Source organism: Oryctolagus cuniculus, chromosome 4 (genome assembly GCF_051225735.1).
Source record: "Oryctolagus cuniculus isolate XC-2025 breed Fujian yellow rabbit chromosome 4, ASM5122573v1, whole genome shotgun sequence".
NCBI classification, from domain to species: Eukaryota; Metazoa; Chordata; class Mammalia; order Lagomorpha; family Leporidae; genus Oryctolagus; species Oryctolagus cuniculus.
In genome coordinates this window covers 148383432-148399600 of record NC_142870.1, presented here as the reverse complement: position 1 = coordinate 148399600, position 16169 = coordinate 148383432, and the positions used below count along the sequence as shown (strand labels likewise).

Here is a 16169-nt window from a genome sequence, read left to right as displayed (position 1 = left end):
ATTGAAACTCTTAAGTTGTAGTACGTTAATTCTTCCTCAAAACACTTTTATAGTTCTTAGCATTGTGGTTCAAAGTTATTGATAAATGTTTAGTTATGTAACCATTTGCATATTTTTTGCTACTGAAATTTTAGTGTCCTGAGAACTTACTGATGACCATAAGGAATATAAATGACTTCTAATTTAGCTAACATTGCTCAGTGAATTTAGGATACTATTTACTTCAAATACATATTTAAAAGAAAATAACTTTTGACTATTGGGTTAGGCATCTAATCCTTAACTCTTAAGGAATTCCTAAAGGGGCAAAAGGAATATAAGCTCCCAAATTAGTGCTGTATATCTTTGTTTTATAACACCCTCTTTCGTAAACTTCCTCCATGGAAAATAACTAAAATCTTCTTCAAACTTAGAGCAATGTAATTGAAGCTGCTCCAGATATGAAGAGAGAGAGTGAAAAGGAATGGTATTTTGGCAATGCAGACAAAGAACGGAGTGGCCCATATGGTTTTCATGAGGTATGTGTCTTGGAGAAGCTTTTTGCAAAGGCCTGCACTTTTTCTATGGCCTCACAGAGAGATGTAGAATATTTTAAAACTGATTTTAATTACTTGCATCAACTCTGAGGGCCCTGCAACTCCATTTCTGCACTAGGGATTAGACAACTTGCACTATTAACGAACCACCCATATGTAGCAGATCATGTCTTCTAGCTTTAAAAAGCAATTTATTGTTAATGGAGGTAGCATTCAGGATTGTAACATTTTATTTAATAACAATTGCTATATTAATTATTATGTCAAACTATAATACTTCCATGTGGTATGATCAAGTAAGCTTTAATTTGTTGTCTGAATTTTTTTGTAAATTACCTATTTAGTTTCTATCTTCATCTTTAAATATACAATCCTGACCCTGTCTCCCTGCTTCATCCGACCCCATCCTTTGCCTCCCAGGCTCAGTCAAAATTTGGCCAAAATATAGGTTTTCTTTCTTTTTTTCTTTTCTTTTTTTTTTTTGACAGGCAGAGTTAGACAGTGAGAGAGAGAGACAGAGAGAAAAGTCTTCCTTCCCCTGGTTCACTCCCCCAACTGGCTGCTACAGCCGGCGTGCTGTGCCGATCTGAAGCCAGAAGCCAAGTGCTTCCTCCTGGTCTTCCACGCCAGTACAGGGCCCAAGCACTTGGGCCATTCTCCACTGCCTTCCGCCACAGCAGAGAGCTGGACTGGAAGAGGAGCAACAGGGACAGAACCAGTGCCCGAACCGGGACTAGAACCCAGAGTACCGGTGCCGCAGGCAGAGAATCAGCCTAGGGAGCCATGGCGCCGGCTTTTTTACAGCTTTGAAGAGCCTTCTGCTCTTATTTAATTTGGTGATGTTACACTCTACCCTTCATTTTTACTCTATGAATATTATTTATGCTCTGTATTATCCAAATTTGTTTTCTGGAAGGCCTGTTAACAAAACTTTTGTTTTTTTAATAATGAACTTGCATGCTTGTGTCATAGTTTAGTATGTATTTACTATAAAATAAAAAACATGGGTAAAATTTTTATTTGCCTATTTGTAATAATGATGTCATCCATCCATTAAGATGCAAGAATTGTGGACCAAAGGAATGTTAAATGCAAAAACCAGATGCTGGGCTCAAGGCATGGATGGATGGCGACCACTTCAGGCAATACCCCAGCTTAAGTGGTATCTGTTAGCCAGTGGGCAAGCTGTGCTGAATGAGAGTGACCTTGCTACCCTTATATTGAACATGTTGATCACCATGTGTGGATATTTTCCAAGCAGGTAAGATGTAATTTAATATTCCCATGGCTAACAGGGGACTCTAAAATATCTTCATCTCCTCATTGGTATGAATGCTTCCTCAGTAACATGGGATTATTCTGATGATTTAAAACAAAGGTGTCCTGTCTCTGATCTTGGGGAAGTTCTGCTTTGGCTTTAGAAACAGAACTCTTTGAAACAAAAAATTTGCAAATTATATTGATAAAGTGGCTGAAAAGCAATATTCTCTGGAACAATTTCAAGTAATATTTCAAAATTGAGGCTTACTAACTGCACTGTAACAACAGTAGCAGTTAGAGCATTCTTGTGAATCAGGTTGAGTGTTCTGAAGTAAGCATAAGGCAACCTGCAGAGAGGGGGGAGTGCTAACTGATTCTGTCAGAGTAGCGACCCATAGACAGAAGGTGAATCTGGGTTCGCATCTCACCCCACTGGTGAAGGTGGGAATTTGTTTTCTGCTGACCTTGCGTGGAACTTTACAATTTTTTATAATATATTTTCATAGACAACATTTTTTCTGGTTATTAAGTTATCTTGTAGTGGAAACTACTAGAAACTCGCATATTTTATGAAAGGTTTTCATGATTCCAGTTCTCTTTAAAATAGAACTAACTAAAATCCACACACTTAGTATTTAGAAGTGACAGAAATTAAGACTAGGAAAATACTGAGCAGAGTTAAATTAAGGTTTATGTGATATAGTTTGTTATGCCCTTTGGGGGGAAATTCCACTAACAGTGTGTTGGACAACACCAAGTTTAATCAATTAAATAATAAATAAGAGTCTTTGGCTCTTCTAGGGCACTGTTTTTCAAGGAAATCTTTTGGAAGGAAATGAAGTCATATTAAACAGCCATATAGATTTAAACCAAAATACCTAATCATGTTCCCAGCTGTATGAGAGCTTAGTCTTCATTAACAAAAAAGTAAGGTAACCTGCTTCATGCCTAGTAGAATGCCATATGCTCTAAAGATACAAATTTTTATAAGTACATTAAGTATTGACCTTCGAAAATGTTTTCTAGGGATCAGGACAATGCCATCATTCGGCCTTTACCCAGAGTGAAAAGATTGCTGTCAGACAGCACTTGCCTTCCCCATATTATTCAGGTGAGTTACTATCATGTTATCAAACTAGTGCCAGTATTTCAAGAATCATATTCTCTTAATAATTTTTTTATGAATTCCAGTTATGGTTTTAGTCTGTTCCATTTCCTAAAAGCTTGAACCCTGAATTATATTTTTTTCACTCATAATTAGTAGATGTTTTGGATATCCTGTGGAAGTCCGTATATCCAGAATTGTAAACAGGGAGTCTGCGGATTGCAAATCTGTTCTAAAAGCATTTTGTAGTACTATCCATTCTTTTTTAAAGATTTATTTATTTATTTGAAATTCAGAGTTAGACAGAAGGAGAGGCAGAGAGAGAGAGAGGTCTTCCATCTGCTGGTTCACTCCCAAGTTGGCTGCAGCAGCCGGAGCTGTGCCGATCCAAAGCCAGGAGCCAGGATCCCCTTCCAGGTCTCCCATGTGGGTGCAGGGGCCCAAGGACTTGGGCCATCCTCCACTACTTTCCCAGGCCATAGCAGAGAGCTGGATTTTTTTTTTTTTTTTTTTTTTTTTTTTAAGATTTATTTATTTGAAAGAGTTACCGAAAGAGAGAGGTCTTCCATCCACTGATTCACTCCCCAGGTGGCCACAACGGCCAGAGCTGTGCTGATCTGAAGCCAGCAGCCAGGAGCCGCCTCTGTGTTTCCCATGTGGGTACAGGTGCCCAAGGACTTGGGCCATTCTCTGATACTTTACCAGGCCATAGCAGAGAGCTGAATTGGAAGTGGAGCAGCCAGGACTCAATCCGGTGTCCATATGGGATGCTGGCACTGCAGGCAGCGGCTTTACCCACTACACCACTGTGCCGGTCCCACTATCCATTCTTAAAGGCACACCATTTAGCATTAAAAGGTGGTATACTGTACTTTGTGGTATAGGCTGATGTTGGTCAGGTGACTGGGAGGCATAGAAGTGGGCCACCTTGTGGAGATGGTTTATGTGTCTTAACAGATGATCACTGCTATCTCACTAGTTTATGTCTCAGATTTTAACTGCTCTTAGTCACATGTTTTTATACATAGTAACCGATTGAAAGCATCTAGTTGGAATTATGTAGGCTATACCAAAATAGTTTTTCTTTCTTTGCATCAGTCTGTTTTACAAGGAATTAAGGTATTTAAACTCCAGATTAGCGTTAAGCTCAAATAAGCCCTGTACTGAGATTTCATATAAATGTTTTCCTCCTGTCTGTTGATTTGTTGTCAGATATAATTTTTTTTTGCATTAATTATAGATGGCTTAACTCTGTGATGTTTATAAGGAAGTTGTACCTTTATTATACCTTCATTTATATATTTATGTGGACAGGGAAAGGAAAGTTACTCAGTTTATATATTTTACACTCACTACTTAAGTGCTTATGTAAGTTGCTAATAATGAAAAAACCTTCTGAGTATGATAATACAGTATCATTTGTTTTCCTAACTTACTTAAGCATACAGCATTTTAAAATCTGTGTGCTTTTGTGTTGTGGACATTTCTGTTCAGGCTTTTAAATGAAAGAGCACTGCAGTTACTGTTTCTTCTAAGCTACTACCACCATTTGCTGCAAATGTGACCATGTGACTGCAAATGTGAGGCAGTGCAGAGGGACTGTTTGCTATGTTGGACCCTCTCAGCATCTAGATAAAATATTTTGTCCAGAAAATCAGCTGCTCCCAAATGTTTTTCCAAGCCATATGAAAGTGAAAGGAAAAGAATAATTTAAAGTGGTATTAAACTTCAGACTAGGAAAGGGTAATTGAAAAACTTTTAAGAGATGTATTCAGTGTAACATGAAGCTTCAGAGAGGGTTGGGTACTAATTAACCAGGTTTTTTTTTTAATATTTTCTAAATAAACAAAATGATTTAGAAGAAATATATTGTAGATGTAGATAGCCTAAGATATTGTGAGATTCCTTGTACACTAACAACTTAAAATACTGTGTGTGGTTAGTTTTTTGGACTGTTTATTCTCTTAGTGAAAAGTCTTTAATTTTAGTTGCTATTAACAGTAGGGGAAACCCTTGTGCAATTTTCTGTTTTTCCTTTGTAGCAAACATAGTATGAAATTCTTAATCTAGGGACTTTGTTGAACAGAAACCAAAAACACAGACAAATGTAAATTATTTACTTGAAAGACATGTGTGATAGCTGTCTATTCTTCCATCTGAGTCTAGACCTTTGATAATATGAGTTTATGCTTTTATTGGTGGCTTTTAACCCCAAATTGGGAAATATTTGGAAGTATTTGTAGTAAATTGTTTCATGGATAACATTTAATAAATTGATTTATCAGATACTTATTCATAGCAATTTTTTATGATTTTATTAGTTCAGATTCATTACCGTGGTCCAGATTTTCCATCCAGTATTTCTGCTGCTTTTATCTAGAAATCACATCTTTTGGTATTTTCTGGTAGTAGAATTACTACCTGGCAGCTGATACTTATGCGCTTTCCCTTTGACCTGCAGTTCTAGATTTACTTGTTAGTGTAGTCTCACTGATAGCTGTTCTCTGCCCTGCTATGCCCCCCCCCCCCAGATACGTTTTATTTAAGGAATACAAACTATATCTTTCATAATTAGAACTTTAGGAAACTTGAAAACCCCTCTTTCTACCCTCCTTCCCCATGTAGCTTTCAGGAGATTCTTCATGTCAACTGAATGGAAATTAACACAAAACATACCTAGATCTTTTTCTTTTTAATGATTTATTTATTTACTTATTTTTCTGAAAGGCAGAGTAACAGGGAGAGGGAGAAGGAAAGAGAAATAGACATCTTCCATCCACTGGGTCACTCCCAAAGTGGCCATAGCGGATGAGGGTGTACCAGGCCAAAGCCAAGCCAGGAAGTCCATGCATGTCTCCCCTGTGGATGGCAGGTGCTCAGATACTTTGGCTGTCATCCACTGCTTTCCCAGGCATGTTAGTGGGGAGCTGGATTGGAGGCACAGCAGCCAGCACTTGAACTGGCAGTCTGTTACAGGTTTCCAGCCATTGCAAGCAGCAGTGTAACCCACTGTGTCATAGTGCCAACCCCAGTTGTTTTTCTTTTGTCATTAACAGAGAAATCTACTTAGATTCTCTAAAGTAATTTTACCTAATGCATCATGAAACTAGCATCAGGCATATTTGGGTTTTTTTCTGAATAAGTTTTGGTCAATTCTCAATTGATATTTTACTATCTTTGTATTGAACACTGTGAGCAGACAGACTAGCTTTTACTGAATCCACAGATTTTTATTTTATAATTTAAAGAAGAAACTGTAACTTCAGAATATGAAATATACATAAACCTAAAAAGAGATTTTCTTTTCTCAGCTACTACTGACCTTTGACCCTATCCTTGTTGAGAAAGTGGCTATTTTGTTATACCATATCATGCAGGATAACCCACAGTTACCTCGTCTCTATTTGAGTGGAGTATTTTTCTTCATCATGATGTACACAGGTTCCAATGTGCTTCCTGTTGCTCGGTGAGAATTTTAAGGGTAATCTCTTTGCAATTATTAATTGAATTGTACTTAGGAAGGGTTATTTGAATTTTTTGTGACTACATCATTGCTTTTTAAATGTTTCATTATAAAAGCTGTTTTTGTGTGTAAAAATTTGGAAAGTATAAGAATGGGGAAGAAATTACTCAGAATTGATCACTTTATCATATCTGACATAAAACTTTTATAACCATGTAGTTAGTATTGTAACATATTTAATAAAAATATATTCATATTGTACATGCAATTTTGCCTTTTGCTTTTCCTTAAAATTGAATAATTTTCATTTTATTACATAACCTTAATATAGTCATACTCAAAAATCATTATAGTTCATATAACTTTTTTCCATAATTGGAAATAAAATAATTTTGGAATATGGATTTACAAGTTGCCTTGTTGCTTTTATTTATATTAGATCTGGTGTTTAGAATAATGGTTTTGCTAAAACTAAATCAGTCCCCATATCTGACAGACAATTTATTTTTCTTGGCAGGTTTTTAAAATACACACACACCAAACAGGCTTTCAAGTCAGAAGAGGTAAGTCAGCTCAATCCTCTGAATATTTAACACTAGGTAAGCTGATTTGGCCCTGTAAGGTCTTCTGAGCTGTATATGTTTGCTAATTTATAATTACTTGAAGTAGGTTTTGTTTTATTTATTTTTTTTGTGTTCTTAGTACCATATACTTAGAAAATCTAAGCTAAATTTTTAAAATGAAAACAAATGTTGCCCATTAGATGTATATTGAAATCATAGCTATAAATTATTATTTGTTACCTCTGTGAATGTAAATTGTTCTCTTTGTATTAGATTTAAATAAATGGAAGAGGTATTTAGCTTAGTGTTTAAGATGCCTGTGTCCCACTTCCGAATGCCTGGATTCTGTTCCCACCTCCAGACCCAAGAAGACAATGTTGATGACTCAAGCAGTTGAGTCCCTGCCACCTATGTGGGATACTCAGACTGAGTTCTCAGCTTTGACTTGGTCCAGTCCTGGCCATTGCAGCATTTGGGGAGTGGACTAGCGAATTGGAGCTCATTCGTTGTCTGTCTTTCTCTTTGTATCTCTGCTTTTCAAATAAAAAAAATTTTTTTTAATTAGATATTTTTGTAATTCATTCATTAGATATCTGAGTGTCATATAGTCAGCTAAGATTTAAAAAGACTTTAGCTACCTTTTTGTTCAGATCCAAAGGTGGCAGAAGTGCCACACTTCTCTTTTGAAGCTACTCAATTTTTTATATTCTCTCTAATGTTCTTGACATTTTACCAAGGAGGAAAATTAGGCATTCAAAAGAAAGGTGAGACTTTTCCAGGTGGCTTTGATGATCTAAACCTTTATGCCTACATTCTACAAAGAGATATTGTCAAAATATAAATGAAGGGTATTTCAAAATTTGTTGGACTTTTCATGGAGCAGTGATTTTTTGGGGGACATTTTTTCAAGAGTAGAACAGTAAAATGAAATACTGATCAAGAAACTAATTAAGGAATGTTACTGTCTTTGGCAGTAGACACTAGATCAAATCACATGTTTGATAGAGCCATCAGTTAGGCCCTGGAAAATCTATTTGATAATATTAAAGATGAGGTCTGCTATAGCATAATTCCCACAGCATTATATAAATGGAAATGAGAGTATACAAGAAATTATAAAAAATCTCTATTGATACTCTCTTAATGTGGAATTAATCATTTTGGGTATTTAGTTTTCTTTCTTTATTGCTGTGCAATTATACATATGTAGTTTATATTCAAATTTTTAGAAATTACATCACCTAACAATGTTTTGGATAATTACAACAAAGCAGTGTTTATAGCCAAATTCTAGATGCAGGAATTACCAAATAATAGAATTCTAAAGACAGAACAATCAATTCTTTACCCAAAAGTTTAACCAATCATGAATTTATGCTTTTGTTGGCAAAAACCTAAAAATATTCATCTTCTGCTTTGTCTTTGCATCAAGTGGTAAAGCCATATTTGAGTTTTTACCCTCCTGTCTCTTTGTCCTTTCCTAGGGAAGTAAAACATCTTAAATTTGCCTGGAAGGAAGTAAGAAAAGTATTTATAGTTTTTAGGATTTTATTTCCATCAGGTAAATAAATGAGTTAAAAAACTTACAGTGATAAAGTATGACATTTGGCTGACTCCATTATACCAGCCAAAGGATATGGACTTCTAATGTAGCTGATTATATTGATTATCATTTCCTTGTGTAGAATTCTCCATCCAAATCCTAGCCACAGTTCCTTCTTAAGACAAAGATCTCCAAGATTTGCTTTTGAGAATAGGAGATATGGATAGGAACTGTAAACAACAATGTAATGTAGTAAATTTTCACAGGTTCTTCCTTGTGATGTCTGTTACTGTTACACATGATGAAGGCTGTCCTAAATAACACCAGCAGCACTTAATGCTTGAGAAGCCTAAGACTGCTGTAGGGCTGAAGGCTGTTTGTTTTGCCTTGGAGCTCATTCTGGGGTGCTTTGTACCAGAACTTTTGACTTTAGTTTTGCTGTATTATCATCTAAATTACCAGTGGTGCTCTTTCTTCAAATGTTTTCTAACCATAATTCACTAATCAGAAAATTGAAAAGTAACTTTAGTGTCTCTATTTTGTTTTGTTTTAAAGACAAAGGGACAAGATATTTTTCAGAGAAGTATACTTGGGCACATCCTACCTGAAGCAATGGTTTGTTACTTAGAAAATTATGAACCTGAAAAGTTTTCTGAGATTTTTCTAGGAGAATTTGATACTCCAGAAGCAATCTGGAGCAGTGAAATGAGGTAAATAACCGTTTATTGTTTATATTTTAAACTCATAATCCTTGCTCCTTGCCATCTTATTTGACTCTGTTAAATGTTTTCACTAGTGTCAGTCTAAGCAGAATAGTCACTGGTGCTAATTCAAGTGATAGGTACAAAGCCTTAAGCATTTTTGTCTTCTGACCTGATTTAACAAATTATTATTACCTTAATAGAGCTTTAATTGGACTAGGGCCTACTGTGACTGGTGCTTCTTAAATCAGTTTATAGAGTTGGTTATTTTTTAGGCAATGAATTAATTATATGTCTGAAGGAAATTATATAAGGATAAAATCTAGATGCTCCTAGGCATTAGGAAGTAGGACTGTATTACACTAATTAAAAATTGCCATGCATGGCAGTTTGAGTCTGGACTGCTCTACTTCCAATCCAGCTCCCTGTTATGTGCCTGGAAAAGCAACAGAAGATGGCCCAAGTGCTTGGGCCCTTGCACCCATGTGGGAAACCTGGAAGAAGCTCCTGACTTCTGGCTTCAGATTGGCCTAGCTCCAGCCATTGTGGCCATTTGGGGAGTGAACCAGCAGATGGAAGATCTCACTTTCTCTATCTCTTTCTGTCTCTATTTCTCCCTAACACTGCCTTTCAAATAAATAAATCTTAAGCCACCTACATGGGCCTGGAATTGTGGCATAGTTGACATAGTGGGTAAAGCTGCTTCCTGGAACACCAGCATCCTATACGGGCTCTGGTTCAAGTACCAGCTGCTCCACTTCTAATCCAGCTCCCTGCTAATGCACCTGGGAAAGCAGCAGAAGATGCCCCAAGTGCTTGGGCCTCTGTACTTATATAGGATACCTGGAAGAAGCTCCTGGCGTCAGCCTGTCCCAGCCCAGGCTTAGTGGCTTTTTGGGAATTGAAACAGCAAATGGAAGACTGTCTCTGTCTCTCCTTCTCTGTGTAACACTACCTTTGCTTTTCAAATAAACAAAATGAATCTTTAAACAAAACAAAACAAAAACAACAGCAACAAAAAGTGCTTGCAAAGAATGGACCAGATCAGAGATATCCAGCATCATTTTAAAGTCAGGCTTCCTTAGCCAGCACATTTTGACCTTCACCTTCGTGGTTAGCATTTTAAGAAACATCCTTATTAGCAGAGAAATGCTATCAGAGAAGCCTGTGGAAACCCAGAAGTACATGGCAGTATCCAGCTTGCTTCTAAGACTGAATCCTGCACAGTTCCAGTATCAAGGCTGACTGTTGGTGGACAACACCATTGGTTCACTTAGATGGCTGGTGTTTGGCCTTCCCAGTTATTCACTCTCTTCAGACCAATTTCACATTCTGCATGCCACCTACTGGTTATCATTTTTGTCATGTACTAGTTGCTGATTTGAGTCTTCTCTGGCAGTCTTATTTTCCACAGAGGAAAAAATACTTAGGAATAAAAAGTTAGCAATACAATTGTTCTTGGTAATGTTTTTATCCTGACATTGGCTAATGTGATTCCTTTCTAAAAGATGTATTTCTTTGTATACAGACCTAATCAAATTTCTGCTTAGCTGAGGCTAGATATTATGTTGTAGAAAGTTAATTAAGGCCGGCCCCGCGACTCAATAGACTAATCCTCCGCCTTGTGGCGCCGGCACACCGGGTTCTAGTCCCGGTCGGGGCACCGGATTCTGTCCTGGTTTCCCCTCTTCCAGTCCAGCTCTCTGCTGTGGCCCGGGAGTGCAGTGGAGGATGGCCCAAGTGCTTGGGCCCTGCACCCCATGGGACACCAGGAGAAGCACCTGGCTCCTGCCTTCGGATCAGCACGGTGCGCCGGCCGCAGCGCGCCGGCTGTGGCAGCCATTGGAGGGTGAACCAACGGCAGAGGAAGACCTTTCTCTCTGTCTCTCTCTCTAACTATCCACTCTGCCTGTCAAAAAAAAAAAAAAAAAGAAAAGAAAGTTAATTAAAACAACACTGTATAGTATGCTGTTTTGGGGGTAATAATAAATGTGTTTTTGGCTACACCCTCATGCACGCACACGTCATTCCATTTGACCTTCAAATGGCTCGTTTTTCAATAGGAAGGATTGGGACTGGCGAAGGGGGTTAGGCTGCCATCTGCAGTGCCCGTATTCCATATGGGAGTAGATTCAAGTCCCAGCTGTTCCACTTTGAATCCAGTTCCCTGCTAATGTGCCTGGGGAAGCAGTGGAGGATGGCTCAAGTGCTTGGTACTCCTGCAACTAAGTGGGAGACTCAGATGAATCTCTTGGTCCCTGGCTTCTGGCTTCGGCCTGGCCTAGCCTAGCCTTGGTTATTTAGGCCATATGGACAGTGGATGGAAGATCGCTCTCTTTCTTTTTTTTTTTTTTTTTTTTTTTGGAAGATCGCTCTCTTTCTTTATCTCTCCCTCCCTCTCTGTAATTCTGACTTTGAGAAGCAGAGTTAGAGAGAGGGGCCCTCCATCTGCTGCTGGTTTACTCCCCAAATGGCCACAATGGCCAGAGCTGAGCTGATCTGAAGCTAGGAGCCAGAAGCTTCTTTTGGGTCTTCCACATGGTTTCAGGGTCCCAAGCACTTGGGCCATCTTCCACTGCTTTCCCAGGTCATTAGCAGAGAGCTGGATTGGAAGTGGAGCAGCCAAGATTTGAACTGGTGCCCATATGGCATGCCAGCAATGCAGGCAGAGGCTTAGCCTACTAAGTCACAGTGCTGGCCCCAATAATCTTTAAAAAAATAATAGGAAGGACCAATAATATTAGCCTTTTTCTCTATGATCTTTACAGTAAGTATGATAGATAAGTTCATTTCTGTTGACTGTTTTTTATACTATAGTATTAGAATACCCTGTGTGATATACTTACAAGCTCTTGGTTTAAGTCAATAAATGGAGTTACCTCAATGAGATGCATGTAATTAGATTTCATGATTACCTGTTTTCATCATGCTTGAATTGCAGGCGCCTCATGATAGAGAAAATTGCTGCCCATCTTGCTGATTTCACACCTCGCCTTCAGAGTAATACCAGGGCACTTTATCAGTATTGTCCCATCCCAGTTATCAACTATCCACAACTAGAAAATGAACTATTTTGTAATATTTATTACCTCAAACAACTTTGTGATACACTCCGGTTTCCAGATTGGCCAATTAAAGACCCGGTGAGTAGGCAATTTAATTTGTGCCTTCTTCAACATAAAAACAACCTCTAATCACTTCAGTTATGTTTTTCTCTTGTGATAAGCAGAATAGCTTTCTTAAATTATTCTCTTTTTCAGTGCTATGTAACTCTGAATGTAGCTCATTATATTTGAGTGAATTTCAGAGTGAAAGATTAGCTTTTGAGCTAGTGTTAAGAACTTTATAATCTTCTGCGAGAAAGAAAAACTTTATATAAAAGCATAGTAGCTTGGTAGAAGCTTGCCATTATATCAGATAAAGCTCACATATGTTGGAATTAGGCAGTTTGAAATTGAGTTTCAATTTGGCCATTGTTAGATCTATTTCTGTAACCTTCAGTTTTCATCTCTAAAGTGATGGTAGTTGTTGTAATAATTAACAGCTATCTCTGACTTCTTGTGAAGATTATGTGTTCATTCACATAATCATAATTCCTGGTACACAGTAACACAGGCAGTAGCTGTGATCTCCTCATTTGTTTAGCATTGTGTACTGTCTGCTTATCCACAGTGTCCCTGGGACTCCACCAGCCTGGAGTCCTTGGATACCTTTGGGGAGCCAAGAGTAAAGTAGGCCTGGGTGCCCATGTCTGTTATGGTATGGAAATTATACCATTATCATTGACGTCTAACAGATTTTGGAACAGTAGCCACTTGTACTATGAGTCACTGCTGTGATCAAATAAATTGTAGGGAGTCTGTGATACTTATTCAAGATTCAATGTGAAATATAAAAAATATAGGCTTTTAAGTCAAACCTGAGTTTGAATTCAGTTCCACCACAAAATAACCGGGAAACATATAGCCATATCTCAGAATCTCAGTGTTTTTATGGGTTATTGAAATTTTATATGAGAATTAAATCTATTTAGGGGTTTTTGGTGGAGCAGTTAAGATGCCACTTGGGGAAAGAACAGGTCTTCAAAGAAGGAGGTACCTTTCTCTGAAGGGAGGAGAGAACCTCCACTTTGACTATGACCTTGTCTAAACAAGATAAGAGTTGGAGAACTCAAGGGGCTTCCATAGCCTTGGAAACTCATGACTGGTGCATAGGGTGATTACTGATGCCATAAACAGGAGTGTCAATTTGTAAAGTCAACAACAGGAGTCACTGTGCACTTACTCCTCATGTATGTAGGATCTCTGTCCTTAATGTGCTGTACATTGAGGCTTAATGCTATAACGAGTACTCAAACAGTATATTTCACTTTGTGTTTCTATGGGGGTGCAAACTGTTGAAATCTTTACTTAATGTATACTAAACTGATCTTCTGTTAAAAAAAAAAAAAGAAGAAATTATCAATTCCCAACTTGACTCTCGCTGGGATTAAACATGACAATAGGTCTGATCTGATTTCATCATCATTTAAAAAATCATCTATTATTTTTCACTTTATGTTTCTGTGTGGGAGCAAACTGTTGAAATCTTTACTTAATGTATGCTAAACTGATCTTCTGTATATAAAGAGAATTGAAAATGAATCCTCATGTGAATGGAAGGGGAGAGGGAATGGGAAAGGGGAGGGTTGCGGGTGGGAGGGACGTTATGGGGGGGAAGCCATTGTAATCCATAAGCTGTACTTTGGAAATTTATATTCATTAAATAAAAGTTTAAAAACAAACAAACAAAAAGATGCCACTTGGGATGCATGTGTCCCACATTGGAGCACCTGGGTTTGAGTCCCAGCTTCACTTCAAATTCCAGCCTCTCGCTGATGTGTTCTCTGGGAGACAACAGTGATAGCTCAAATAATTGGGTTCCTACGATCCATGTGGGATTCTCTAGATTGAGTTCCTGCTTCCTAGCTTCAGCCTGGCCTGATTCCTGGCTGCTGTGAGTGTTCGAGGAGTGAACCAGTGTCTCTCTCTCTATTTCTTTCAAGTAGATAAAAACAAATTTTTGAAAAAAAAAAATTTAAATGATAAAGTACACAGTTGCCTGGCATGCAGTAAACATTACTGTCTTCTCACTACCTTGACTTCTCTGTATTCACTACCTTCGCATGTGTTTGAGTACTGACATATCAGTAATTACATTAGCTCATCTGGAGAAGCATGCAGTCTACAGCTTTTGTTCTTATTGCAAGGGGTATCATTTAATAATTTCAAAGATATTTTCTGTATTTTTCTTTAAAAATTAAGGGTGGAGACACAAACTGGCAGAGACTAAAAACTGTCACTCAAAAGAAAATAAAGAAATACAGTCTGGTGATAAATAATACCTGGTTACTTAACTACTCAACAGTGCTATGATTTTGATTACTTATATTATTAGATGTTAATTGGACAACCTAGAAATGTCGGTTTATATATAGCACAAAATTCTACTTAATTATATTTTTAAATAAGCTTTACTTTAATATAAATTTTAATCCTCTGCCTTAAGGTTAAACTTCTAAAGGATACCCTTGAAGCCTGGAAGAAGGAAGTAGAAAAGAAGCCACCTACAATGTCAATAGATGATGCTTATGAAGTGCTTAATCTGCCTCAAGGACAGGGGCTGTGAGTTATTTTCATAATAGAGAAATAAATATCTACCTTAAAGTATTAAAATCAAAGACTAAATTATATTTAAATCAACCATTTTCAAAATATTGCTTATTCTTTGATATACAAGGACACATCAAAAAGTTCATGGAAAATGAAATTGAAATATGTATATTTGGGTTAACAGGCATTTTTGAAATCCTAGCATAACAAGGATGTTGATAAAGTTTGTGGAAAATGTGGGTATTATGAAAAAAAATGTGATTTCAAATTTATTTTGTACTCAGATTTTTTTTTTGATTTCATCTTTCCACATAGTTTTTGGGGTACCCTTGTACACACATATGGGAATAACTATGGCACTCTGTCCATGTAACTTTCACTTATGGTAAATTTCGGTTCTTACTGATATAAGTATTGTTTTCTATTAATTGAAATAACGTAGGCAAAGTATCTGACACTTGCTAGTCACTCACATCTTCCTTTTTCCCTTCTTGCAGATTTACTTTATTAATTATCAGTGAAGTTTTATAGTAGGATACATGTGTTAGAGAAAAATGGTTTAAAAACATTCTCTTAAATATAGACTAAAATTGTACACTTTTCATAAGACTTCTTTAGTAACTTATGTTGACGTTTGAATTGGCAAACTATTTTATAGATTTAGAATTGGTATTTTAAGCATATTGATAAAGTACTGGGTTTTTAAAAAAATATTTCTTGGTCCCAAATATGGTTTTATAATTTCTATCGAATGTCAGTCTAGAATAGGGAAGTATTAAATTTTTTCCTTTACCTAAAAGAGGTAATATTTTAAAAATATTTTATTGTGTCTTACTAGGTTTAATTTGATGCTTAATGTGTGATCACATAAAATTCCTGTGAAGAAGTAAGGTTCTTGAAACATCATTTTAGATGATCTTGTAAATAATTTTTACTTGGTCCTTATTATGTTCATAAAAAATTTTCCTATTTCACAGGCATGATGAGAGCCAGATTAGAAAAGCTTACTTCAGGCTTGCACAAAAGTACCATCCTGATAAGAATCCAGAAGGGAGGGTATGTACTGCCTTTGGATTTGGGACTTTTAGATTAAATTTCTTTTGGTCTAGTTTTCCTTAGAAGGAGAACAGAGAGCACCTTGTGAATCAGTGTCTGCCCTGCCTCATAACCTATGCTGAGTGTCTGTTTAATAAAATTTTAGTCACATGCCCTGGTTTTCTGTGTCAGTGGTCCTCCCTCAATTTACCAGAACAGCTCCCCTGTGACTAGTAACATACAGGTAAATTTATTCTCTGTCCTTACCATGTCTCTTTAAGAATGAACTCTAATGGGCAGTCATAAGAACAA

General features: G+C 37.1%; 1 protein-coding gene across 9 annotated transcripts in view; it reads left to right on the top strand.

The window, feature by feature from the left end:
* Window positions 1–16169, top strand: part of DNAJC13 (DnaJ heat shock protein family (Hsp40) member C13) — a 135997-nt gene that overhangs the window by 69847 nt on the left and 49981 nt on the right. For 7 of the 9 annotated variants that reach the window (XR_016233295.1, XM_008249241.5, XM_089332250.1 and 4 more), the window contains 9 exons: window positions 414–518; window positions 1595–1797; window positions 2823–2907; window positions 6213–6367; window positions 6882–6927; window positions 9026–9180; window positions 12113–12314; window positions 14719–14834; window positions 15800–15878. Coding sequence is in view for 8 of the 9 variants with exons in the window: in XM_008249241.5 (XP_008247463.4) it covers window positions 414–518; window positions 1595–1797; window positions 2823–2907; window positions 6213–6367; window positions 6882–6927; window positions 9026–9180; window positions 12113–12314; window positions 14719–14834; window positions 15800–15878 (1146 nt within the window). In the remaining variant the exon portion in view is untranslated. Of the gene's footprint in view, window positions 1–413; window positions 519–1594; window positions 1798–2597; window positions 2724–2822; window positions 2908–6212; window positions 6368–6881; window positions 6928–8411; window positions 8484–9025; window positions 9181–12112; window positions 12315–14718; window positions 14835–15799; window positions 15879–16169 lie in introns of those variants that run through there. The other 2 variants (XM_089332252.1, XM_089332251.1) reach the window with 2 other exon arrangements.